Source organism: Delphinapterus leucas, chromosome 3, assembly GCF_059928025.1.
Source record: "Delphinapterus leucas isolate spDelLeu-1000000601 "Yukka" chromosome 3, BTC_Dleu_Yukka2, whole genome shotgun sequence".
In the NCBI taxonomy this organism is placed as follows: domain Eukaryota; kingdom Metazoa; phylum Chordata; class Mammalia; order Artiodactyla; family Monodontidae; genus Delphinapterus; species Delphinapterus leucas.
In genome coordinates, this window is record NC_143131.1 from 144,803,198 (window position 1) to 144,830,283 (window position 27,086).

The 27,086-nt window shown below is 45.3% G+C and overlaps 1 protein-coding gene across 2 annotated transcripts in view; it reads left to right on the forward strand.

The window, feature by feature from the left end:
* DOCK2 (dedicator of cytokinesis 2) overlaps positions 1 to 27,086 on the forward strand; it is a 406,045-nt gene that overhangs the window by 292,919 nt on the left and 86,040 nt on the right. For both annotated transcript variants that reach the window (XM_022595138.2, XM_022595139.3), the window contains exons 28-29: positions 14,728 to 14,826; positions 17,391 to 17,485. In XM_022595138.2, the coding sequence (XP_022450846.1) occupies positions 14,728 to 14,826; positions 17,391 to 17,485 (194 nt within the window). The remainder of the gene's footprint in view (positions 1 to 14,727; positions 14,827 to 17,390; positions 17,486 to 27,086) is intronic.

The window sequence follows — 27,086 nt, forward strand, 5'->3', positions numbered from 1 at the left end:
ATCAGGACCAATTCTGTGTGGCCTGACGGTAGAGTTTAAAGGAGCGAGTAGGAAGAGGGGAAGAAAGGAAGCTGAAAAGGGGCATGCAGGGAATCATACCCTGTACTAAGGGGTTGATTTTTTATTCCGAGTCAGTAGGCTCTGCTGAAGGTTTTAAGCAGGACTGAGAGTTGGTCTCATTTCCATTTCAGTAAGCTCACCCTCTGACTGCAGCATGGAGATTAAAGGGGGCAGAGCTGGAGGCCGGGGACCCCTTAGGAGGCTGCAGCAGTAATCCAGGTAGTGAAGATGGTAGCTTCAGTACGGGCAGTGAGACCGGGGGCAGAGGAAAGAACACGTTCAAGACAAATGTCTAATCTCCAGGGCTCGGTGATCCGTGGAGTCGGCCGGGGGGTGGGGGTGGGGCAGGGGGGGCTGGAGTGTTGTGTTGAGGTAGCGGGTGGCTCGGAGAAGGAGCGCAGGGGAAGGAGAAAGAGGGATCTGAGTGGGGAAAGATGGTGTCGGCATGTTTATTACAAGCTGCCTACAGAGAGTCCCAGGGGAAATGCTCAGTACAAAGCTACAGGGCTGGCATTCTCTTTATTTATCAGAAAAGACCCTAAAGCTGTCAACACTTTGGAATCTTATGATCTGATGAGAAATGACCAAAAGAATGACGGCTTGACCCCAATCATAGACTGGTTGGTCTAGCTTGTAATACGGCTCAGGGTGATCAGCTAACACAACAGGGGCCCTGTGGGCACTGGGACAGCTAAGGAGACCCTTTTTCTTTAAAATCACGGCAAGTGGGACAGTCCTCCTGGTCTCCTTGATGGGAGTCCACTCACTCACTCACTCACCCACTTGGGAAGCCTTTAACTGAGCAATTTCCATGTGCCAGGTATAGAGGATACAGGATGTGGAAGAAAGTCCCTGCCTTTGAATGTCTCCAGGTCTAGTGGAGAACACAGACGCCAGGGCATGCGATTACAATTCCATGTTACAGGCAGGAGGAGAGTTGGATGTCCGTGTTCAGGAGACCCGGATGTTCTTAGACTTTGGGATGCTAAATATCGCCATGGAGTAGGTGCAGATACTTATGGGATGGTTTTCGGTTTTCATTTTGGTGACTTGTGCAAAACTCACAACCACAGACAGACTGGGACTTCAAATTAAGTTTCACAGTGTTTACGGTTTTTGATTTTATCCCAATTCTGATTCTCTCTGAGTCCTTAGGAAGGCCACCCCCAGGGTCTACTCGCTTGATACTGTATTAATGGTGATGAGGACAATGAAAGGAGAAAGATTTGAGTGTCATTGGAGCAGAGGGAGGGAGGGAGTGCCTAGCTCTGTCTGGACAGAAGAGCATCAGGTAAAATCAGAGAAGCCTTCCTGGAAGAGGGGATGGCACCTGCATGGGTCTTTAAAAATGAATTAGACTTCATGGTGTGTAAAAGAAGGCATCTTTGGCTTGTGCAAATGCCAAGGGAGTGAAGAGAAGTCTAGAGTAGGTAGCATGTAGGTGGGAAGAGGGGGCTGGGAGAGAAACAGGATTGACATGGTGAGAAGCCTTGAATGTCATTCTCGGGAGGCATGTGGGCATGAAGGAAGCAGTGAGGAAGAGGCCTTACCTGCAAGCGTCCACAGGAACCAACCAGGTACATAAAAGAAGAACTACGTAGGGTGTTTGCCAGGGATTGAGGGGTTTCCTGGGACGCAGGATTTTCCGTGCTGAAACTGGTAAAGTCCCAGGCAGACCAGGACAAGTTGGTCACTCTTGGATGAGGCCAGGCTCTGGCTACCTGGAAAGTGCGTGCCTACCCCCGACCCAAGCCCCTACCTACTTCAGGAGGCAGCTCCCAGTGCTGCCATAGGGGAGTGCAGAATGCAGAATGGTTATCTCTGAATCTGCCGAATACCCCAGAGAAGTTGAAAATCCAAAAGTGATGCAATGGTTTCTAGTTTTAAAATGTTGACAAAACGTCAGTTGTTCTTAAAACACGTTCCGATGAAACAAAGCATTTCTGTGAACTACATGAGGCCTGTGGGCTGCGGGTTTGAGGATCTTTGGGCAAAGTGACATAAGCAAAGCCCCCATATCCCACCCTGCTCCTGCCCTGAGGCCCCGTAAACGCACATTCAGACAATTTTCATTATACAGAGTGACTTCAGTGATCAGTCTTTTGGTTTTTAATTTGGTGTTCTTAACCATATTTGGATGCTGGGCACAGAATGTAATAGATCAAAGCAGGGATGAATAGTGGTAATAGAGGCACCCATTCAGTTTTTTTGAAAGATGAAATTAGTGCTCAGTGGCTTGTTCTTTCCCAAATCTGGAAACCTATGTGGTGAGGAAGTTAAAGGAGAATGCACATCTCAAACATCAGCCTTAGTTGAGGTCTGTCTTTCTGGGATCAGGACAACCCCCTGGCTGAGATAACAGTGGGAAAGAACAGTCATTTTGCTTTTGGGGAACTTGGAGGCTCAGGGGCCAGTGTTTGCAGGTGGTAGATTATGGTACAGTTGATTCAGCACTCTCGTCAGAACCAGCTCTGCCAATTCCAGAGGCTGTGTGGCCCTGGAGAAACCACGTAACCTCTCTGGTCCATGGCTTCCCCATTTGTGCTGCAAGGAAGCTGTCTTGCAAGAACTCCCAAGGATCACCCTCCCCATCAACTGTCTAATTCTAAGCTTTAACTTCAATTAGACTTGTACTAGGATTTCTCCAGGCCTGCCAGGGTGAAGGAGTCAGCAGGGGTTTTTAAGGACAAATCAGTCCAGACAACTGTGACATCTTTTTTCCTTTCTAGATGGAATTAGTAGATATGGAGCTGTAGTAGGTTGATCTGATACCTGGGTGCCACCGGGACAGCTCTCTGGATGGCATTTTTCATTGTGTCACTTGATCTTTCTTTAGCTGAGTGTGGATCAGAACATAGGGATGGGAACTGCGTGCCGGAGGAAAGTGTCAAAGGCAGGGGCTCTCTGGCCAGGGAGCCTTCTGCTCCCAGAGACGGGACAGTGGGGCAGGTGGGGGAGGACCTGCATTCATGCCAAGCCGCAGTGTCACCTTTATTAATGATGGCGGGGAGAGGGAGTCTGCAGGCAGCTAATGCAGACTGCGGAGGATGGTAATTGGAAGTTGTTACCATTCCAAAGGACAGGGAAGTGGAAGTGGGACAAATGGGAATTTAAGAGGAGGGAGGTGAGCAGAGGGAAAGAATGAAAAAAAAAAAAAAAGAGCGTGATGTCATTTGGAAAATTGCAAACCAATAAATCAATGAGGTATCATTCCCAGGACAGAGAGGAAACTGCCTAAGAAGGAGCCAGCCAGGCAGGGAGCTGGGGGCTGACAGGAAGCACCAGATCGGTAGGCAATGCAGTGTCCTCGTCAGGGGTCAGCTGAAACATGAGCCCCAGGAATGGAATAATGGACTTCTACTCCCTTCTCTCCCCTCCTCCTTGAGGGTTTTTTGTTTTGTTTTGTTTTGTGTGTGAATGACATCAGAAGGACTTCTTTATCCAAAAGGGCTTTACAGGAGCTCGTTAATGTGAACCCTCGGAGTCAGCTTTTCAAACACTTATCTCTGAGTTCAGCTTCATAGGATTTTTTTCATCATTGGGATCAGCTTCATAAAAGCCAGAGCATGATAATTCTGCCAGTTTTTACTGTTAACAGATGAAATAGTACTCCCTTTATAGAAATGAAGAGCAAGGACTCTGGGTAGCTTTCTTTAGTTCCCAAGACCTTGTCAACAGAGCTGGCCTGAAGGCAACCCAGTAGGCAGATGCCTGCATGACATCCCATTATCAACAGATTGAGATTCAAAGCCCTCAGCCTGGCATTCAAGGTCCTTCCGTCTGCGCCTCCAAATATCTCTTGTGATCTCCCTCTGTGAACCTCTGTTGTACCAAAACACTTTGCTCATTTTCACCTCTGCTTCTTTCCTCACTGTGTTCCATATAAAAGTGGGACAGCAATTTCTCAGCACATGTATTATCCCTCTCTCCCTTGCCTATAGCAGACATCACTAATTGATTGCCACACTCTTTCCTGCTGAGGTAGGACTTGGCATTAGAATCATTCCCCACACAGCTCTTTAGGCAGTTACTACCAATCAATCAAATTATAAAATGAAATGTTTTTCCTGTTATAGATGTCCTTTCCCACTCTTAGCTTCATCTCTTTTACTCTTCTCATTCCTCAAATCCCACATGCTCCATGAAATTTCCCCTGAACATTCCTAACTACAGAGGTCATTCCCACTTCTTAAAAGCCTAGAGGAAGCTATAACATTCATTTTGCACCTGTCCTTCAGCATCATAATGTATACATCTCTCTAAGATGCGAGCTTCTCACTTCAGCACTAGTGACATTTTGGCCTGGATCATTCTTTGCTGTTAGGCTGAACTGTGAATTACAGGATGTTTAGCAGCATTTCTAGCCTTTACCCAATAGATGTCAACCTCCCCCTCTCCCTGTATGTGACAGACAGAAATGTTTCCAGTTTCCAGACATTGTTAAATGTCCTCTGGGGGAGAAAATTATCTCCAGGTTAGAACTACTGTATTGAGAGAGAGAGAGAGAGAGAGAGAAAGACAGACAGAGAAACAGAGACAGAGAGACAGAAAGAGAGAGAGAGAGAGAGAGAGGAGAAAAGGAAAGGAAGGGAAGGGAAGACTCTTCCTTATGAGCCTGAGTAAATGTTTGCTAATTGATTGATTAATTGAGAGTGAGGAATTGTCTGGGAAGGGGGAAGACCCTTCCCTAGTGTGGACTGAGAGCGACGCCATCAGTGTGTCATTGCTTTGGTTAAGCCCTACTGAGTTGAGCAATGCAGAGAGCTTGCAAAGAGGCCACCTCCACACACACCCGATAAGCTGTTATCAGACCCCATACCTGAGTGTGCTGGGACTAGCCGATCATTTGCAGCAGGGACAACTAGACCTATTTGGGGGCGGTGGGAGGAGGTGCTAGGAGAGGGCTGGCTGAAGAGTTAGGCTTGAAGTTTAGAACACGATGTGGGAGACCTTCTTCACTCTTCTTCACTTGTCTTCAGTCCTCATGAAGGAAACTAAAGACATCCTTTTATCCACAAAATAATCATCCCTCCTGAAAACTCTCCCTTACCTGGCCGCCTGGCTGTCTGTGAACATATTTATCTGCCTGCCCATCCCCCCGCCCGCGCCCCTTGAAACATGGAGTCTCTGTAAAGGGAAACAAAGGGCAGGGAGAGCCTGTACAAATCATTATCCGCAGTGCAGCTCTCCAGGTCCACAGAGAGGTTTAAATCATCCTTCACGAGTCAACCAAAAGCTAACTCCACACTTCCCCAGCTGATCAACTAACTGTTCCTGGTGAACTGGAAGACAGCTGAGGCTAAGCATTGCAAGAAGGCTTTCTGAGTGCCCGTGGTGTTGCCAGGCTCTACAGGGACCCTCTGCACCCGGCTTCTACTTTGTCCTTACAACAGTCCTATAGTCACCACTGTTATCCCCATTTCAGAGACCAGAGAACTGAGGCTCAGAGAGGTAAAGTAACTTGTCCAAAGATCCAGAGCATATTGAAGAGAGCTGGGATTTGATCCCAGTACTTAGTATGCTCTGCTCAGTGCCTTCCAGGAAAGCTGCTTCTATGCGAAACCAGATATATTTCCTAATATGTGGTGTTGGTGTCCGTCACTTAACCTTTCTTGGCCTTCAAAACCCCAAGCAATGCAGAAAATGGAGGGGTTATCCTCAGCTGAGCCTAAAATCATGGAGACTCATAAGCCACAGAGCATAGTCATTAAGAGGGCTGGTCGGGCTTCCCTGGTGGCGCAGTAGTTGAGAGTCCGCCTGCCGATGCAGGGGACACGGGTTCGTGCCCCGGTCCGGGAAGATCCCACATGCCGCGGAGCGGCTGGGCCCGTGAGCCATGGCCGCTGAGCCTGCGCATCTGGAGCCTGTGTTCCGCAACGGGAGAGGCCACAACAGTGAGAGGCCCGCGTACCGAAAAAAAAAGAGGGCTGGTCTTATTTACGTAGCTAGGTATCAACCCTGACCTATCTACCTATGTAATCTGCCCACCTAGCTCCATCCAACCATCTCTCCATCCCTCCATCCATCCTTCCATCTCTATTTAGGCACAATAGATGTCTAGAATGTCCTTAACATTCTAGAGGCTTATTAGATTGAAATGAATATTGAATATTCTTAATATTCAAGGTTAGGCAGAAGGCATGGTGGAATGAAATATTTTGCACTTTTCCTTTCTTCATTATACTTTGAGGTATTGCTTAATTTTCATATCAGTAAGATGATGTCATGATTACAAAACAATATTCTGGAATCAAGCTGAGCTAGGCAAGTCGTGTCACCTCCCTGCTCCTTGATTTCCTCATCTGTAAAGTGCGCGTGGTTTTACCAACATCGACTGACTGCTGGGAGGATTAATTGAGATGAAGCATACACAGTGCTTGGCCTATAGTAAGCGCTCAGTAACTGGTAGCTGTTGTGACCATTGGCATACTTTTTTGCACGGTGTTCGACACGTAAATGTCCGACTGATGTTAACTTCTCTCTCTTCCAGCTGTTTCCTTGCCTGGCCACAACTTATAAAACGTCCTTATTGATGGATAAGCAGAGGGTTTAGCACATTGCATGACACACTCTTAGCCCTTTAAATGGCAGTTATTATCGTTATCCTGCAGCCCACAGTACCTCCTTCCTGAGTCATAATATCCTTTCATGACACTTTTTCGTGTTGAAAGTTGACCTTGGTGTCTTATACAACCTGGATGAAAATGTTTGCAGGAGAAGGTGAGGGGCTGTGTAGGATACTCATGCAGAGCCCACATTCCTAGTGATGCTCCTGGCTTTGATTTTTCTCAGGAATATGTGAGCCGAGGACAATACTGTATTCTCCAGGACTCAAAACAAATGTTTCTGCACAGCCCTTCCTGAGGCATTCGGTGCCAAGCTTGGAAGACCACCACCGGTGTGTGTGTTCATTTGTGCACTTCCCCACCCACACCTCCACAGATGTAGTTGGAAACATTTAGAAAAATCATCTTCTGTACAGTTAAAAACTGGGGTGTCCTAAATGATAGCATCTCCTGGCAAGCAGCCTTCTCAAGTCCCACAGGCTCGAATGGCTTTAATCAGAGGCTGAGAGCCGCTGTAGCAGGCTCCCTCCCCTTCATTCGGCTCTGAACAACAGGGAGACAAACCGCTGAACTTGAAGACAAGGGGGATCCACGTAAAACTAGAGTCCATGTCCACACCTGCCGGAGGAGGGTCAGAGTCTGCTATAGAATGGTCAGTTAGTGAGAAAAGCTTGCTGAGGTGTGGTGACACTACCACGAACAGGAAGGGTCAACACTGAGCACATAGTTGCACTTTTCACGCACCCACCACCCTGGGAACAACTCCAGTGTAATGACTTGGAGAAGGGTGGTAAGACATGGAAACCGCCTCTTTAAAGAGGGGTTCTTGAAACACACAGCAGCCAGAGCGAGCTTCTTAAAACCCAAATTAATGGCCTCCCTTTGCACTTGGAAGTAAACCTAAACCCTTGCCCTGACCTTCGAGGGCCTTCAGGATCTGGTCCCAACCTGTCTCTCCGACCTCATCTTATATGTGCTTTTCCTCATTTTGTACCCTCTTTTCGATCCTCCAGCACGCCAAGCGCATCTGACCTCAGGGCCTTTGTATCTGCTACTCAATTGCCCTGGAGTGCTCTTCTGCCAGATTTTTGCATGACCAACTCTCACCATTAGATCTCCACCCAAATATCAGCCCTCTAAGAGGCCACCTCTGTCTCCCCTATTAAAAACCGGTCTCCTCCCATCTCAACCTCATTGCTCTGTAATATTCCACTAGTAGCAGATATCACTGCCTAAAATGATCTTATTTATGTATTCACTTGCTTATGGTGTTTCCCCGTCCCTGGCCCTAATGAGGGTGTGAGTTCCTTAAGAACAAATCCCTTGTTAATCTCATTCATGACTGTCCAGAGCACCTAGAACCATGCCTGGAACATAGTAGGTGCTCAAGAAATATTTGTTACATTAAGGCATGTGTGAAAGAATGATCTCACTCTGGCTTGATCAAATATAACTTAAGATGGAGTAAGCTCAGAAGTAGAACAAAAATTCTTTCATTTCTGTCCTCTCCTAAGGCAAAGGTGTTCTACACATGACCCTAACTTTTCAGTGTTTGGGGGAGTGGTCCCTGTAACATTCTTTTAAAGATGGGGAATACTATAAGAAGTTCAATCTGTCATCTAAAAAATATTTATTGAGCTCATACTATGTGCAAGTTCAATTCCAGATTCTGGTGATACAGCATGAATAAAGGACAAAAATCTCTGCCCAGGTGGAGCTGACAGTGCTGACATGAGAGACATCATGGATTTATGAAAGGAACACAGGTTTTCGAGTCAGAAAGACCCAGATTCTAATTCCTGCCCCACCATATACTAAATGTCTGTCTAGGCAAGCTGCTTGGCCTCTATGCATCTCACTTTCCTCATCTGTGAAATGGGCATAAAGTTGACCTAATGAGGTTGTTGAGAGGACTCAGTGAGATGATAAAGGTGGAGTCCTAAGCACAAGGAATGATTGAACAGAATTTGCTTGCCTTCCACATCCCTTTGCGATTAAACACCTCATTGTGTCCTTTGGAAGGTTTAAAGTGACCCCACACTACAAAGCCACATGCACAGGCTCCAGCCAAGATCAGAAAGTGTTCGTTTCAAAGGAAGAGTGTGTGGCCACTTTAGTCTCGCCTTCCAGCCTGGGTTCAAAGCAGCCTTGTTACCAACCCCCCACCCCCCCACCCCCCCACCCCGCTCTTTGATAGTGAGAATAGCTCTCTGAGGAGACGCCTTGCCTGCGGTTCTGGCCCTAGTGATGCTGGAGAGCTGATCATTAATGCCCACAGTGCCAGGTAGTGGTACACACAGCTAACTCTAAAGAGTTGCTGTGTTGTACAGATGGAACATGTCTAGGTGCATCCAGAGTACATAGCATCCAAGAGGCACATTCCCGTCTTCCTGTGATGTTATGCTTTGACATGGATCAGGCTACACAGAACCCCTGGATCTGTGCCCATAAAGAAGCTTCTCCCTGAAGGAAGGTGACTTGGTTTATACTCTGTCATACAGCAGGATCCCTGGGTAACCAAAGAATGTCACTGCACACAAAGACAGGCACTTCCTAAAGCCAAACAGCCGGAAGACTAAGCTTTCGATGAAGACAGTTACATTTCAGGCTTTTGAACAATCTGGGCACCGTTGTCATTCATCCTACCTGCCAGCAACTGTCCCCAAATAAAAGAAACCTCCAAACATGCCCCGCTCGAAGAGGCACACACGCGGTTTACTAAACAGCTTTATTTGGGGCGTGTTGTTAACCAAAGGCACGTTCAGAGTCAAAGGACACTTAGCTCTTTGTCCGAAGCTGTGATTGGGAGTGCTTGATGCATCCACAGACGGTCAAGGGTAGGTGGGGTCATCATATCCTCTGTCCAGGTCAGGAATTTCAGTTAGCCAATCTGCATAGTTTCTCTGGACCAGAGTCAGCGACAGCAACAATAACACTGATAGCTGATCATATTGAGGGTTTTCTATGTTCTAAGTGCTCTCTACAAATTGATTTAATTCTCACTAAAACTGTACGCAGTAAGAACTATTTCTATTCCCTTTTACTCTGAGGCACAAGAAACACTGCCCAAGGTCACATGCCTAGTAAGAGGTAGAGCTGAGATTTGAACTCAGGCTGTCCGGCTCCTAGGTCTCCACCTGACGTTGCTTCTTTGGAGTACAACCTTATCCACCCGGCTCACTGCTGCACCCGGGCACCTAGCACAGTGCCCAGAACTTGAGATACCACACACACTACTTTCCCCAAAGATTGCTGCAAACTACAACTCTGAGCTTCCTGACAAAGCTCTAAGATGAACGGGTTTTAGGGTCCCTGAATTCCTCACACCATAGCCTCCTACCTCCGGTCCTGGATCTGTCACAAAGACAGCACCAATTCCATCCAAGAGTAAAATCTGTTATATAACCGCATGGCAGACATGGGGGTGAATGGAAAAGCAACCTGAGAGGGGCATTAGGCTACTCTTAGTCTTCAAAGGAATTGGATGGCCCCACAGATAAAACTTCTCATCTCCCTCGGCATGCAAAGTTTCCTCGCTCATCTCCTCTCCTTGGCGCTCTCTGTATTTTATTTTATTTTGGTCGAGCACATTATTTGAAGTTACTATGGCAACGTGTCACCAGCTGGCATCGCATAGTAATGCTGGCATTTAGGTAGCAAGCTCCCGAAGTCGGCTCTTTCCCTCCCTCTGCGATCTCATCACTCCCACTGATCTCAGGTGAGCGGAGTGGGGGACGCATTGCAGCAACCATGCCCCTCTCCCCTTGTTTGGTTAGCTCTTCAAGGCAGGGCAAACTGATCACCTCTTCCCGGTTCACTCAGCACTGCAGGGTCCTGACCGTGTGTGTAGGTGTGTTTGCTTTAGAGGTGGCTAAATAGATATGTTTGAGTGTTGTGCACCAAAACTATTGGCCTTATCAATAAGATGACGATGGTTTTTTATGCAAAGGAGTAGATTGATTTGGAGAGGGCTACTCTCCTGACCGCAGTCAGCCAGTATCCCAGCTAATTAATATTAATGACACAATAGCGGGTTTCTCTTTTTCCTCTCTTGCCATCACACAGTGAAGAGACCCTGATTGTTTTCCTTTGGAGCTTCAGCTCTCTCCCAGGTGTGCAAGGGCTCCCTACATACTGACGGGCTGAATTGTCCAGATCAATTGATTGTCATGGATCACTGAAGAGGGTTCTATGTGGCAAATAAGCCCTGCCACTGCAGGCGTTAAGTAGCCCCTCATCAGCCAAGTGCCTGCGACGATTGCATTTATTTTTACACGTTTGACCTAGTTTCAAACCATGTCTCTTCGTGCTGTGATTCATTAGCTACATTTTAAACCACCCCGATCACATGGAGCCGACGTGACTCTGCCTGGTTTGTGACAGCATCTCAGATAGTTTCTCTCCGGAATTTAATATGCAGGTCCCCCCCGGTATTCTGTTTTAAGAAGCAATTTCCTTTCCGGGCACCTGGAATGCTGCTTGGGTATGGATGAGTGGCTGCCTCACGCCTTGGTAGTAAATATATGCTGACCACAAAATTTCCACCAAGGATGGAAGGCAGGGCATTCTCACTAGCCTGAATTGCAAGAGATCCCTCTAGCCCTCTGTCCCCCATGCAGTATTCAGGCTTTTCCACGTTGCTGACAGGGCTGGGAGTTTTGGGTCCGACACTGTAAAGTTTGAGCCATGTCAACAACAGGAGTGTCTGAGTTGCTAGGGCAAGTGCAGTCTGTTCATCACCCCCACTCCCAATCCCTACAGCTCTTTCTAAACACTTAAGACATGGTGGATGTAGAAGGTCTCAAACTTGTAAAAGGGAAAAGGGGCAGGAAGCAAAGAGGTGGATTGCCGTGCTGAAGACGCTACTGAAAAAGGGATAAACGTCAGAGAAACACAATGTGATTCCACCATTCTATCATTGTATGACAGAGAGGGGTTTTTGGTTTTTAATTTAAATGACAGAGTGGAGCCTTTACTGAATTCGAACCTGCTGCTGGTATATCATGCTATTTCAGAAATCAGTCAGTCACATTGGTGCGATTGCTGACAGATTTGATACTAAAGTGGGCTAGACACCATAGCAGACAAAAAGGGAAGCTTCCAGTGGGAAGTAAAGCACTGTCATTTCTCATTAACAGCCAAATGCAGGTAACTCGTCCAAACTTCAAACTACACAAACATCACACTACAGATCGTACTGGAAGGCACTCAGCTGGGATTTTCTATGGGGCAGTTAGAACGAAGAAATGAACAAGCTGGTAAAAGTAATTTTGATTGATCGATGAACTGTACACCCTGAGCAAGTCCTTATAAAAGGATAATGGTTTCTTTCGTAAAATGGTCACTCTCTCTAGATGGGCACTTGGAATCCCCTTCCCCTTTTATTTTCATTTAATATGAAGCATGGAAGTTTCTCTAAACAAGGCTTAAGACAATGCAGCCTTTTCAAGGTAATTTCCAGGCAACTTGAGCTTTGAGGTTTGTTGTTTGCTTTCCCCCCTTCAAATTCAAATCAAGCCTTTGGAAATACCAAGCATTCCGTATCTGTATCTATGCGTTTGGGGCAGCCTGCAGTTCTGACAATGGTGGATGCTACAACACACACACACACACACACACACACACACACAAGCTCACAATCCCAGGACTCATTTAAGCCAAAGCTTTAAAAGTAAACTGTTGTCCAAGAGACGATAGCATTTCCTCTGAGAGGATGATCGATCACAAAAAATAAAACCTCCCCGGATCTCTTACCTTTTGAAGCAGTGGAATTACCTGCAGAGAATATCCTTCCTTTCTTTGCAAAATGAGCCAGGCTTTGGCCAGCAGCAGAATTACTCCAAAAGGAGAAATAATAAGTCCTTTATATTGTAATTTTCACTGTTTATATGCAAGAAGTGTAGTGGGTCTGCTCACGTAGGAATAAATAAAAAGCCGGAAAAACTGCACGGCAGCTACCATGTGAAAAGGAAAGACCTCTAGTGGCCACCGGCTGAATTCTTGGAGGAAGCCCCTCACAGAAGAGATGGAGGGAGTAGAGGAGACACACGCGTGTGTGTGTGTGTGCTCTCTCTCTCTCTTTCACGCACACACACACAAATTCAGAAGATTTCTCCCCTCTTGCGTCCAGCCTGGATGGAGGGATAAAAAATAATATGCTTGTTTCTTGGTTTCAGTGGGACCTGGTTAAATTAGCAGTGATGGTGGCATTCTGTCTGGTTTGAAAGGGACGGATAATTTCACAGACTCACCATCACCCCCTGAGGCCGTGAGCCGGAGAGAAGATTTGACTCCCTGGACGGCCAAGGCGGTTGGCCCCCATATAGAGGTTCCAGGTCCCCAGCAACATAGTGTCATTGACGTTACCCCTGAGAGTCCCAGTTTTGTGCCCCCTGCCACCTCTGCATGTTTTCTGAACATTTATGGTGCATGCGTGTGGTGGTCACTTGCAGGCAAAGCTGGCTTCCCAGGCGTGTGACCTGGTCCAGTGCTCAGAAGGACCCTGTGGCTGTCTTGAAAATCTGAAGAATTTTTACAAGGACTCTTCAATTTTCATTTTGTTCTGAGCCCCACAGATTGCACAGCTGGTCCTGCTGACTGGGAAAGCATTTTATCCCTAACGTCCTAATTGAAAAGAACCTAGAAGCAAATGAGAATCTGTATCTTTGGGAGTTACTTTTGGGGATGTGAACTTGAAGAACATTCAATTACCCAAAAGACTTCCTGTGGAGGAATTCAGAAGGAGCTTCCTGGAGACATCAAGGCTGTTCCTTCCACCACTGTCACTGAACTGTAACCCTGTAATATGGGAGGATTTTTTTTTTCACGCTATATTTTTTTGGTCTTTTAGTTTTATTTTTTTTTAACAAAGACAGCAGTTTGTGATACAAATATAATACTTGGTTCAAACATAACACGTCCAGGCCCACCTCTCTGGTGTGTGTTACGTCCGACACCCTTTAGAAGTGGGGTTTCCTGGAGACACCTGCATCACGCCAAGCTGCCCAAGCTTCCACAGGCCTGCCCTTGACAGTGGGACTTCCTTTGGTTGAGAATGCAGCCCAGTGGAGTCTTGTGGGAGACACTCTTGAGTGGCTTCTCCCAGCTGGTGGCTTTATGGTCAGTACTTCGTTTACGAGGTTCCCAGAGTAGATCTCTCTAAATTCTGCCTTCAGACACTAGCCCTGCCAGAAAGCGCCACCCTGGTACAGAGTTATAAAATCTGGGAGAGAAAAAGCAGAAAAGGGTGTGGTGATGTCTTCTGGTGCACGAAAGGATGTGGTTCTTGCTCCTCTGATCCCGCGGATCCTTTCAGACCCACTTCCTCTCCAAGTCCTTGCGTTGATTTCCCTCTTGTCTGAATCCCTCTGGCACTCGATCTGCTTCGCTCATCAAAGTCTTGTGCTTTTTTCCTCATGGTTGTTAATCTTGCTTTCCCAACTAGATCATGAACTCCTGAGAGCAAGGACTACCTCCTCTCATTTCTTTTATGGCCCTTAGCAAGTACTTGTCCCTGGTAGCTGCTGGCTTCTCACTGACTGATTCATGGTCCAACAATTGATGCTCTTGTAGGGAACCTCAGTGTATTCAGGGCACCATAGGAGCCATTTGATCCTTCTGATACACCTCTCAGGGTAGATACAGATGGATTATTGTCCCACTCTACAGATGGAACAGTTGGAGATTAGACATGTAAAATTATTTACCAGAAAATCAAACTGTCTCCAGAATCTTGATACACGCTGGATCTCCTGACATTAATACAGTGCTCTTTTCCCAATGTACAAGCAGCTGGAGAGATAAAGAATAGGGCCCTTATTGTCTGTATCTGGAGCTCCTATTATAGTCCTAGTCATGTAATAGGTGCTCAATAAATGCTTTTTGGATGAATGAGCTGATGAATGAGCCATAAGGAGACATTTACTCTTAGGGAAATTTCACATGCTCATCTGCTAAGGAGAAATTCTCCATCCCTGGGGGACCTTTTTATACTCACCTGGGATAGAGAGGTGTTTTCTGGTCTGAAGTCAAGTAACTGAAGAAGGTGAATCTCATGGTCCTCTCTCCACTGTTTCACGGCATTTTTCTTTATTTCTTGCAGAGTCACTTTGTGGCATGTATGACAGCCATCTTAAACCAGATGGGTGACCAGCACTATTCCTTCTATATTGAGACATTCCAGACCAGCTCTGAACTTGTGGTGAGTCTATAGGATGCTCTGGGGCAGTGTTGGGGAGACACGTTACACAAAAGATTCTTGAGGGTTTAGGGCACAAAGGTCTTCCTGTGCACCGGGAGAATGTGTGGGTCTAAGTTTGCAGGAATGTTCGTGTGATTCCCTGTTTCTCACTCCCATTTAGGCTTGTAAATATCACTTCTGGGACACATCTTCTGTCCATGTCATACATGAGCCCTGAGTGCCTAGTCTACATATGCCTTCAAACCAGTATTTGCTGATGAACCATGGACATTTTGAGGCTTAAGAGCATGAGTGTTGGAGTCACACAGTCTTGGGTTTGAATCCAGGGTTTGTCACCAGCTAGCTGAGGAGGTTAACTTTAACGTTTCTTAAGCCTCCGTTTGCCCATCTGTAAAGTAGGGGTCATATCATTTATGTCACAGGGCTGTGAAGGGATTAAATGAGAGCACAGTAGCTCTCACACTGTAAGAGTCCACTAAAAGTTAGCTGTTATTACATAATAATAATGAATGCATAGAGAAAGCTGGCCTCTGAGCCCCTTTCTTCTTCTAACCTCTCAGGGCTCGTTTGCTAGGACTGTCTGCCTGCGGCGGGTGGCCTGTGGGCCCGTGCCTCTGCAGGAGATGATATCATCAACGTAAAGCCCAGCCCGGGCTGTCCCAGGGTCGTCCCTTTGCCCTCAGTATGGTCAGCTTTGTCACTGTCTCCTTACCATTGCCAGATTCAGGGGTTCTGCTACCAGGGGCTCACTTTTAACTCTCCTTGAAGGAAGCAAGGGCACCAGAACTGGACCAACCCAGAACTGGACCAACCTCAGAGAGTGGCCCACAAAAAGAATCAATAGGAAGCCAACGTCCTGCCCCTTCATCCATTTAGCTTTGAGAAGGTCTCCTAACTGGAGTAGGATTGGCAAGAAATGGAACCTCTTTCTGGATACACAAAAAAATGAAACAAAAGGAAAGCTAAACAACCCAAGATTTCTCCCCCTCAAGTTCTCTATGTTATGTGACATGGAAATAGAAAGACTGGATTCCTAATTTTTGATCCTCAGTGGAAGGAAGGGTGGGAAGGATGGTAGGAAAGGGAATTGTTATGTACTAAATTATACACTTCTTATGTGGTCCTCCAACAGTATGGCATAGGTGTTAGTAGTCACATTTTACAAGTCTACAATCTGCTTGCTCGAGACCACACAACAGTATGTGGCAGAGAGAGGATTTGAACCTCTGCTCCAGCCCTTACACCGTGCTGCATCTTCTCATTCAGAAACCAGGCTTTCCATCTGTGAGGCAGAGGTCTTCTCTTCTCCATTCCCACAGGAAGGGAGTGTGCCTGTGACGATATCCACAACTCCCCAGGTGACGTCAAGGATGAACGATTATACACACCATCGTCATCCTCGAGCACTTCGTGAACACTTACAGTGGGCCAGACTCTGTGTGGAGCATCTCATAGACAGTGTGCACTTAATCAACCCTTTGAGGTAGATGTTATCCCCATTCTGCTAATGCGGAAACTGGGACTTAAAGCATTGAGGTAATTTTCCCTAGAAGCAATGATTGCTGGAAAGGAACCAATCTCATTTCCAGAATTTTGCAATTTAGCTTAAAGCAGTGATTTTCAAATTATATTTCTCCTAGCCTCACTATCTTCTACCATAAACACACACACACACACACACACACACACACACACGCATGCATGCACGCACGCACACTTCAACCAGAGCTGTTTTCTACTTTTATCTACTTTATATATTAGGTTCCAGGTAAGATTTTCTCTGAACAAAGAATTCTGCTTTAAAATAATCTGAAAACCGCTGGCTTAAGGAAAGAGCTCTGAACGGGTTTCCTATGGATTTTAATTTTACCTTAAGCAAATAGGCTGGATGCCTTCATTTCCTCTAGCTCAGGAGGGCGCCAGTGGTTCTGGTCTTTGCTATCTAGATTTGTCTTGAATTTGTGTTCTCCAAAGGTAGAGAACAAGTTTGATCTACTGAAAAATCCGATGGGGCATGTTGAGGTCCACTTTGAACCTCTTCAAAGGAGAGGGAGAGAATCCCTGTCATGTTTCCTCTAAGCTGCTTGTTCACGTGCCTATGACGTATGAATTAGCTGTGTTTACAGTACAGTAATTAGATGTTCATTTTAATAGTAGTTTGTTTGCTCAATGACCTGAGATGCATTCATATAGTGTAGATTATTTCCTCCTCAAATACATATTTGGAAAGATGATTATAAAACTGCCACATCAATGAACGCACTTACTCCTTTACTCCCAAAGACAGAATTAATAGTCCTTTATTTTGAGAGTGTTTTCTCATTCCGTATTCATGTTCCACTTATATTTGTGAAACAGTCTCCCAGTAACAAATCGTTAAGATTTCATTAAAAAATCCACTCTATTGGTTTCATTGGATTTACTTAATAACAGGCTGTACCCCTTCCCTTTCTGCACCTCCAAACAATAATAAAGAAAAAATTTCAACAGCCAGCAAGATCTGGGCCCTTCCAGTCATTTGCTATAAAGCAAAATGACAGGTGTGTTTTGCTTTACTATTGCAGGACTTCTTGATGGAGACATTCATCATGTTCAAGGACCTCATTGGGAAAAATGTGTATCCTGTAGACTGGATGGCCATGAGCATGGTTCAGAACAGGTGAGCTGGCACCTGCTTCCTAACAGCCCCGTCATCTCAGCACTCACTTTACAGTGCACTGTTAGAGAAAGAAGGTGGGGATAGTTTCTCCGTGGTGAAAATAAATCGAAGTGCCACAGATCCTTTCTTTCTACATTTAAACCCCAGGGAATTGCTCACCGATCTTGAGCTATTTATTTATTTACTATTATTTATTCCTTTTTATATACTGAACTGGCTACTCCCTACCTTCTCCATTCTTCAAATACTAGTTAAAATATACTTTGTTTATGAAGCCTTCCCTAAACTCTTGAGACAGGAGAGCTTAAGGTCAGTCTTATTAAAATTGTATTATTTTAAATTTATTCAAAACAATAAAATATATTCTGTGACATGCAGCAGAATAAGTTTAGGAAGCACTGGATTACACAGCTTTGAACAGCTTTCTGTGCTGCAGGACTTCTCAAAGCCTTAGTATGCTAATAGAATTCTTTAAGAGAAAGATTTAGGATACAGCATTTCACAGATTTACTTGCCCTTTGAAACATTTGGTGTGTATATATTTATGTTTCCATGCGTATATATAATACTTATTATTAGCATCTCATAGAATACCAGAGTAACCCAAGTATAGCTCAGGTCCCACATGGCCCAGTACAACAACAGATAAGAGTAACTGTGAGCAATTTCAGTCTTTAATGCTTTCTCTCAAATCATGTCATTTCATCAAAATGAAGTTCAAGTCATAACACTCAGCAATATTATCTAATATTCCCTTTCTCCATTCTTCTGTCTCTCAGCATCTCTCCTATCCCATGGTTTACCCAAGTCTCTCTCAGAACCTTATCCTCAATTCCTATCCACAAACCCCTTTAAAACTGGGGTCTTCTAGGCTCCTTTCTTTCCCTTCTCTCTCACTTTCCTTTGGCTTCTTATATTTGTTTTGGTCCTTCCCATGGAAACCCCTTCACTCTACACTGGTTGGAAGTTTTCTCTCTCTCTACCTATTGTCCTTGTTTTGTATCACAAGAGCCAAGAATTGACTGGCAAAGACAGAAATATCCTGAGAGGGTAGAAGAAGAGGAGAAGTTGAAGAGGCAAAGGCGGATCCTCTTTAGTGGGAGGCAAAGAGGGAAAACTATAAATATTAATAAGTTTGTCATTGGATACAGTCTGGGAATTTCTATCTCATCTATGCCTAGGATCTTACTCTCGTCCCAGATGGCCTCCATCCCTTACTCTTCTGTCCTCTGAAAAGCTGCTCTTCCACTACTTGGATGCCTAAGTGCCTAGCCAAGTGAGTTTACAGACACACTTGCTCTTGGGGCCAGCTTTAGGGGCTGGTGAAGGGGAGGAGAGGTTTGTCGAGGCAGAAAGAGATAGCTATCTGTATGTACATTGTTGCTGATGGTGGGAGGCGGATAAATCAGCACAGCAACAAAACTGTAAGAACTCTTAGCTTGGGCTTACACTGCCCTGGTTCTCCCTGTTCACATCACTCAGCTGGGAGGCTGGCTTTTACAATGCTTAAAGCATTGGTGGGAATTAGGCCAGGCCACGCTACAGATGAGAGGTGGGTATCTCCCTAGCCCTTCTGTCAGGACCAGCTTCCTGAGTATGCAACCTGTGCAGGTGTATAGGACCTTGCACTCTGAAGGGTCCTGATGTCACCATCTTGAATTCTTAATAATTTTTGGACTAGGAGACTTGCATTTTCACTGTGCACTGAGCTCAACAAATTATGTAGTTGGTTGTACCGCACAGCAATGTCCAGTCACCTGTGTTTGGAAGAAGCCAGCTCCCAAACTGCGTGTGAATCCCTTCACTGTTTGCCAGCTGGTCAATAATGTCTTGGGGTTTTGCCAAATTACATGAAGCACCCAGGTGAGTCATCTTCGACTCACCCTACATTTCAGGTACACTCAACTATTCACTGTTGCCTACTGTTTCATACTTCTCGTGACTTTGCATAAACTATGACTCTCCTCCTTTCTAGACCAAACTCAACATGAAAGCATCCTTCAAATTCTTGTCCATGTAATTTCTTCTTTGTGGATCCTTCTAGGACTCCTTTATGGTAGGAGAATATGTTCCCTCCTCTTTGTTTACATACACACCCATATTATAACACTTACCCCACTGTACTATAATTATCTCTTCATATGACTATTTCTGCCACTAGGGAATGGGCTTCCTGAAGGCAGGCACTATGTCCAATTTATCTCTGTGTTTCTAACTCCTGGCACAGAACCTGACATTCATAAACACGTGTAATGAACTCTGTGTATCCAATGGGTACTTATTTTTTAAAGTTTTAAAAAATATTTTAATTTGGGCTCCCTGGTGGTGCAGTGGTTGAGAGTCCGCCTGCCGATGCAGGGGACATGAGTTCGTGCCCCGGTCTGGGAGGATCCCACATGCTGCGGAGCGGCTGGGCCTGTGAGCCACGGCCACTGGGCCTGCGCGTCCGGAGCCTGTGCTCTGCAACGGGAGAGGCCACAACAGTGAGAGGCCCGCGTTACGGCAAAAAAAATTAATTTTATTGGAGTACAGTTGATTTACAATGTTGTGTTAGTTTCAGGTGTACAGCAAAGTGATTCAGTTATACATATACATATATTCATTCTTTTTTAGATTCTTTTCTCATATAGGTTATCACAGAATATTGAATAGAGTTCCATGAGCTGCTATACAGTAGGTCTTTGTTGGTCATCTATCTTATATATTATAGTGTGTGTGTTTGTTCATCCCAAGCTCCTGATTTAGCCCTCCCCACTACACTTCCCCTGTGGTAACAATGGGTACTTATTGATTAGGGTTTTTTTTTTAAGAAATTCAATTCAAATTTGCCTAAATAGAAAGAGAAAGTATTGGCTCAGACAACTGAAAGAGCCCAGAGTTATGGCTACAGGCATGGATGTATCTAGGTGCTCAAACAGTGTTGTAGGGAATCTGTATCTCTACCTCTGCTCTTTCCTCTGTTGGCTTCATTCTTAGACAGATGCTCTCTTTGCAGTGGAAACCTGCCTATAGAATTTCCAGAAATGTGTCTTGTTGGATTAGCAGCCCCAGTAGAAAGAAAAAGCCTCTTCTTCAATAGGTACAGCAAAATTTCCCAGACTAATCTCGAGCTACATGCCCATCCATAACCTCTGTGGCCAGGAGAATGAAATACGCTATTTCATCAGGCTTGGGTCATATGACCCACCTTTGGAACTGGGGAGGCTGTGGTTAGTTCTACCCAAAGCACAAAGTCTGGGAGCAAAGGGGGAGGCTGGGGGAGTAATTCTTCATAGGAAAATCTGAGAGTTATTACCAGAAGGAGAAATGGACGATGGGCAAGCAAATAAATGCACAGACATCTACTACTGATACAGGGTCAGGAGGATGGAAGCCCAGAGAGGCTGGAGCCCTGACCAGGGCAAACCCCCCTTCTGAGCTGCCGACAGTCATCCTGGAGGAAATACGTAGAAGTGCTTTGAAGGACTGTCCCTACCTGAAATCCCACAGACTTTAGTCTTTTTGGGGGGGACTGGCCCCTAGAGATGATGCAATAATCCTTGTTTCTTTATACCTACAAAATCAGAATATAATTTTCTAAGGGACCTAAGAAAATGGAATTGTCTCCTAAATAGAAACATTTGTATCTCTAAAGGATCTGCTGAGTACTTAAGTCTTTACATTTAAAATAAGTTAGACTCAGAAACGCAGCCTGGGTTTCAGACTTCTTAGTTCTGCCACCTTCTCTTTCTTGGGAAGTCATTCAACTTCTTGGAACCTCGGTTTTCTGATCTGCAAAATGGGGATGATTATATCCATTTCGTGGTATGTTTTTGTGAGGGTAGAATGAGTTACTCCTTAGCACAGTGCTGGTACCTGGGAAGAACTCAGTGAATGGGAGCATTGCAGACAACAAATGTAGCCTTGGAGTAGAGAAGCATGTGCCTAGTGTCGACCAGAAAAGATGACTGTTTTTCTCCTTGCTGGCATATAGCTTAGATTGTAGACTTCCTTCATCTTCTGGCCACAGTGATCCCTTCCATTTACAGAGCACCTGAAATTTTTTTCACGATTGTTGCATCTTGTGTGGTGTTACGATAGCTAACATGTATTATGCACCTAGATCCACCCCTATTGTAAGTACTTTACATGTATTCGCTCATTTAATCTTTGCAACAACTTTATGATGTGGAACTGTTATAATCCACATTTTATACCTGAGGAAACCGAAGCACAGAATAGACGAATAACTTACTCAGTGTTGTATTACTAGCAAAAGAACAGAGAAGTCAGGCAATCAGAGCCCATGTTCTTCATCTCTACTGCTTCATCCTGTAAAATAGTGAGGCTTGTATTATTAAGTGCATTGTAAGGATGTGCAAACTGCATATTTATTGGCTCAGATACCTTAAAGAGGCCCAAAGAGGTAACCCGCACAAGGTCATATAGCTAGTTAATGAAAGATTTCAACATAAATTGGAAAAACGGAACATACACGATGGTTGAGCCCAGATCACTGTTCCCCAGAATGTCATTTTCTCTCCTCTAAAAATATGCATCCTAAGCTCCATTCATTCACGTGGACAAGGCGAACTCCGTATGTTGGTTAGTCTGTATGTTACAACATCTTTCTTCCTTTCTTTTCTTTCCTCCTTTTCTTCCTTCCTTCCTTCCTTCCCTCCCTATTACTTACATTTTTATGATTTTCTGTTTTCATAATTTCCCAATTATCGCTTGTTATTTGTGTATGTATGTATGTATGTATTGGTCATATATAATTTATCTATCTGCTTGTTGGAGGAGCGAATGGAGTTTTGCAGATTTGAATGTCTCCTCGGCTGTGTACTGTTTGTGTATGCAAACGTGGTGACATGTCTACTGCAAGAAATACCTCCTGTTAGAGCATTCTTCTTATTGGTAAGATGCAACATTCAGTAAGATCTGATGTACGCGACATGGTTAATTTTTAAATGATCAAGTTCTTTGTAATATTGTAAATGAACAAAATATGCCTAGGAACCTCTTTTCCTCTCCTCCATCTGCACCTCAGTCTGGAAATTCAACATTTTGGGCAGGGGTAAGTGGTGGCCGTTGGGGATTTATACGCATCCCTAAAGCTTTTCTAAATGGAATCAATCAACACATACATATTGAGTGTCCCGGGCATCTGGAGCCCATCTATGCCATGGCCCCAGAAGGCAGGGTGCTTACAGTCTTGTTGGTGAGACAGTAAGTATGCCCATGGAAATAAGACCAAGCGCTGCAGCCACTGTAGTGAGTTCAGAGCACAGAGAAGTTAGGATTTATGACTGCCTAGGTTCAAACCATCTTATAGTTATGTTACCTCTGGTAAAGTTACTTAACCACTCTGGACTCTGTTTTTCTCACTGTAAAATGGGGTACTAGTAAGACCTACCACAAAGGATTTTTGTGAGGATCAAAATGAAATAATACACATAAAGTAGTTAGAATAGTGTTTAGCAAGCATTTCATAAATGTGAGCTATTATTTTTGTTCTCACATTCCTATGATCTGGGAATATCCAGAATATTTCACAGAAGAGGCACATCCGGGCTGGATCTTGTCTGCCTTACTGGTGACGTATTTCAAGGTCTAATATTGTCTCCAGCACACACTAGGCACATAGTAGGGTCACAATAGTTGACCCTAGGAAGTTGAGCAGGGCAGTGCTCAGCAATCTGCTGGCGGCTCCATCAGTGTGCTGACAATCGTTGTCGCCCGCTTCCCCTTTCTCCTACCTACATTAATTTGTACTGCCTACTCCCTTTTTGTAGACCTCATCTCCTCCAAATCGTATCGTCCAGAAGAAGGCCTCTCCATGGGTTTTATAGCCAGCAGGGCACATCTAATCCTGATGTCCAGCTGGCCATGGAATTCCAGTCCCAGGAGTCTGCTGCACCCCTAACTAGAATCCAGAACCACTCGATAAGGGTCAGGGGCACTTGGGGCGGGCCGTGCCCTGACCCTGAGCTGGAATTCTCTGATACACTCTAGCCTCTTGGTGCATGGAGCCCTTGTGTGTTGTGAGGGAAGCAGCTTAAAGGCTCTGGGAGAATGGCTTTTTCACTGCTTCTAGGGGAGGAATAAGGACTCCCTTCTTCTGGCCACCTCTTTTATCTCCATCTTCAAGTTTTGACCAGTAGTATCAGCTACATCCCATGAATCACAGCCCAAAGGGGAATGGGATTCAGGGAGGCCCTCTCTCTACCTTCGGCATTCTCACTGGAAAGGGCGTGTCCACCTCCAGTTCCCTCTTTCATTCACATCATACAACCTGTGGGCATGGGTTGGTTGTCACACTGGAGTGTCCTCAGCTTCGGATCCTCCTGCCTCAGAGCTACAAGGTGGCTGGGCAGTTAAGGATAATGACAGCCACACAACAGACATTTATTAAGGACTCATGGACTGAGGCCCTGGGCCACCGGCTTCACGCACTGCATCTCATTTCATCTTCACCCACGGCTCATCATACCGATGGGGCAGCTGAGAGCACCAGAGGCAAAGCAACACGCTCAAGACCACAGCAAGGGAGAGGAGCAGAGCGGGAATGTGCCCCCAGGCAGGCTTGCTCTAGCTGCTGCAGGAGTCTGTGTGCACCTTCCATTACCGCATCCAGTCCAAGGACTGAGGCATCTGGTGCATAGGTTTATTCAGGACACGAAACATAGGAACTCTCAGTTGCCTCCAGTAATGAGGATTTGTTCTGTTACATGAAGAGAAGTAGGAAACTGGGAACCTGGTCCAGTGGCTGCAGTGAGCTTCCCGTGGAGCAGGTCTCAGGATAGCAACCTCGGGTACCAAGCTCCCTTTCTGCCAGCTTCTTCCTACTCACAGCAGCTGAATTCTCTTGCAGCATGGCCTTTGCTTCCTCGCAGAATTATCTGCTCATGGCTTCTACTCAGGGCAGGGTTCGTTGCATTCTCCCTGGTTGTCCTGCTTTTGAACTGTCTAAAAGGGCTTGATTTACTACTAGCCAGGCTTGGGTGCCCCCTCTGGTACCCATATGATTACCCATGGGCTTCTAGTCAGCCCATGGAAGACTGCCTGAGTCGAGTGTTGGTTCTGGGCCCTCTCAGCTGTGGGCAGGGCAGCAGGATAATGGGGACTAAGTGGGAAGGGGCTCTGTGCCTTGTGGGCATGAGTAGGAGCATGCCCAGTGCCAAAACACCATGCAGGCTGGCCTTCAGGGGAGCCAGTATATCTTTCTGGTTAATTGCAAGGGCTTTAAAGAAAGACAGACCTGAGATTGGGTGGACTCTGCTGCTTATTAGCTGTGGGAATGTGGGGAAATTTTTTGATCTTTCCAGGGCTCAGTTTCCTCTTCTGTTAAATGGGTGCAACAGTAACACCTCCTTCAGTTTGTAGGATTAAATGAAACAAAGTCTGTAGAGCACTTGGCACAGGGTATATGCATGAAAACATGAGACTCCCATCATTGTCATTATTAACAAGGTGAGCTCACAGCTTGGGTTGAACAGAATTACAGAGATTTCTTTGTGAACAGAATAGCATGGTGGTTAAATACCAAGGATCTGAAGGCAGCATAACTTTGTTTAAATCCTGGTTCCACATGTATTGGCTGGGTTCTTGGGAAATTTACCTAAACTCACATCTCTAAAAGGCAAACAGTATCTAACTCGGAGAGTTAATGTGAGAATTTAAAAAGGTGGGAAAAAAACACAGAAGAAATCCATGCAGAGTGCTTAGCGCAGAGCCTGGCACATCGCTGGTAACCATGACTGTGATTATTCTTAATTTTTTTAGAGGCTGCTAAGCATCACGGATGAAATGCAGGAAATGTTAGGTTGATATTTGATCATGAACTTTGTTTCCAACACTTCAAGATCATTTTTGAAAGTAACAGAAAAAGTTGAGTGTGTTTTCATTCTAACCCACTTCAACATATTAATGCTTAGGCTTTAAGTACAATTATTTTTTTTTAAGAATACAGAAGACATACTTTTCCAGACCCATAGGTGGGAAACCAAAGTTAAGTGATATTCTGATTTCCAGAGGGTGGCTGCAGAAGAATCCAGAGAGAGGGAGGAGCCTTGATTTACTTCAGCCCCTATCTGCCGCCAGTCCCCGCGTCAGCACAGGGAGCTAATCATTCCTGGTTATTGGGCTGGCCTTGGTGAGCCAGAGGAGGTTTAGGCTGACAGCCAAAATAATAACTGTTATGGAAACTACCGAGAATGTGCAAAACCCCTCATTTGGGTATCATATTAGACTGTCTGAGATGTTTATACATAATATGACAGCCACTCAATGCATTTCCATCTGGAGAATCAGATACTAATCTTTAAGAAGAAAATATAGATGTTTCTTCAAAGACATATTAGCAAATGTCAGAATAACAAAACCAAAGAAGTCTCACCTTGTGGCAGCCTGATGGGGTGGAGGGTTTTGTGGGATTTGTACTTCCTGTCTTTACATGGTCCTGCTGGCTGCAGCTTGTCCTCTGACTGTCCGTTTTGCTGTCAGTGCCTGCGTTTGGAAGAAGGATTAAGCAACCCAAAGGGGTCTGGGCGGCCATAGCTACCATGTTACCGTTGTCACCGTGTGGCAGGCACCGTGCTCAGCACTTACCATACATTTGCCTTCACACCCTGCGGGCGCCCTGCGAAAGGGGCTACATCGCTGCTGTTTCACAGAAAAGGAAACTTAGGTGTCAAACACGATGTTAACATGTCCCAAATCCACACAGCTGGGAATTGGCAAAGCGAGAAATCACATCCAGTTGTGTGTGTGTGTGTGTGTGTGTGTGTGTATGTACAAACTTCGTGATCCTGATAACAGGATGCACTGCCTTCGTGGTTCAACAAATATTTATAGGTGAGGTTTTCAGAGGTGATGAAGAAGAGAGCCCAGTGCTACTGAAAATTAGTCCTTGGGCCACCTTTATCTATATGTCTTAGGTAGGTCTGTTTGCCACTTTACATTTAAACAAGGTTTTGTAACTTTCAAAGCTTTTTTTATGTACATTTTCTCTTTCTGGCTTCTAACAGATGGATGTTATACAAAGTCGAATAATGAAGTGCTGATCTTAAAAACAAACAAAAAGAAAACAAATATTTAGTGTTTAACGAACACCTAGCCCGGCTTCCTAACAAGCAACGCATGATGTAGCACATGCTACAGTTGCCCTTCCCACACTCGTGGCCCACCCAAAACATACCTGCAGCTTCGGTGGACATTTGCCACGCATCCTGAGAGCTTCCTACTTCTTTCATTCTCTGGGCTTTCTCTGGCTACAGGAGAGTTCTCAGCCCACCTGCAGGGCAGGCCAGAAGTGCTAGGGACTTAATGTCCGTAAGAGCAACTTTCAACCATGGGGGGGCTGGTATTAATGGGTAACTAGCCCAGGACACTTCTGATGCTCAAGTATGTTCGATACAGTCTAAACTCAGAAGTTCCCGTGCAGAATTGAGTCCCAGTTATTACCCAAAGCAATAACCTGCTGATAAACACTTCCTTTTACTGGCTTCCCACGGGTAGCCAAATAGACATTTTCGCTGGACCAGCCACTCAGTAGAGAAATTATTGATTGTCCACTGTTAATCAAAGATTATAGACAGTAGTACAGGGAAGATCTGGCCCC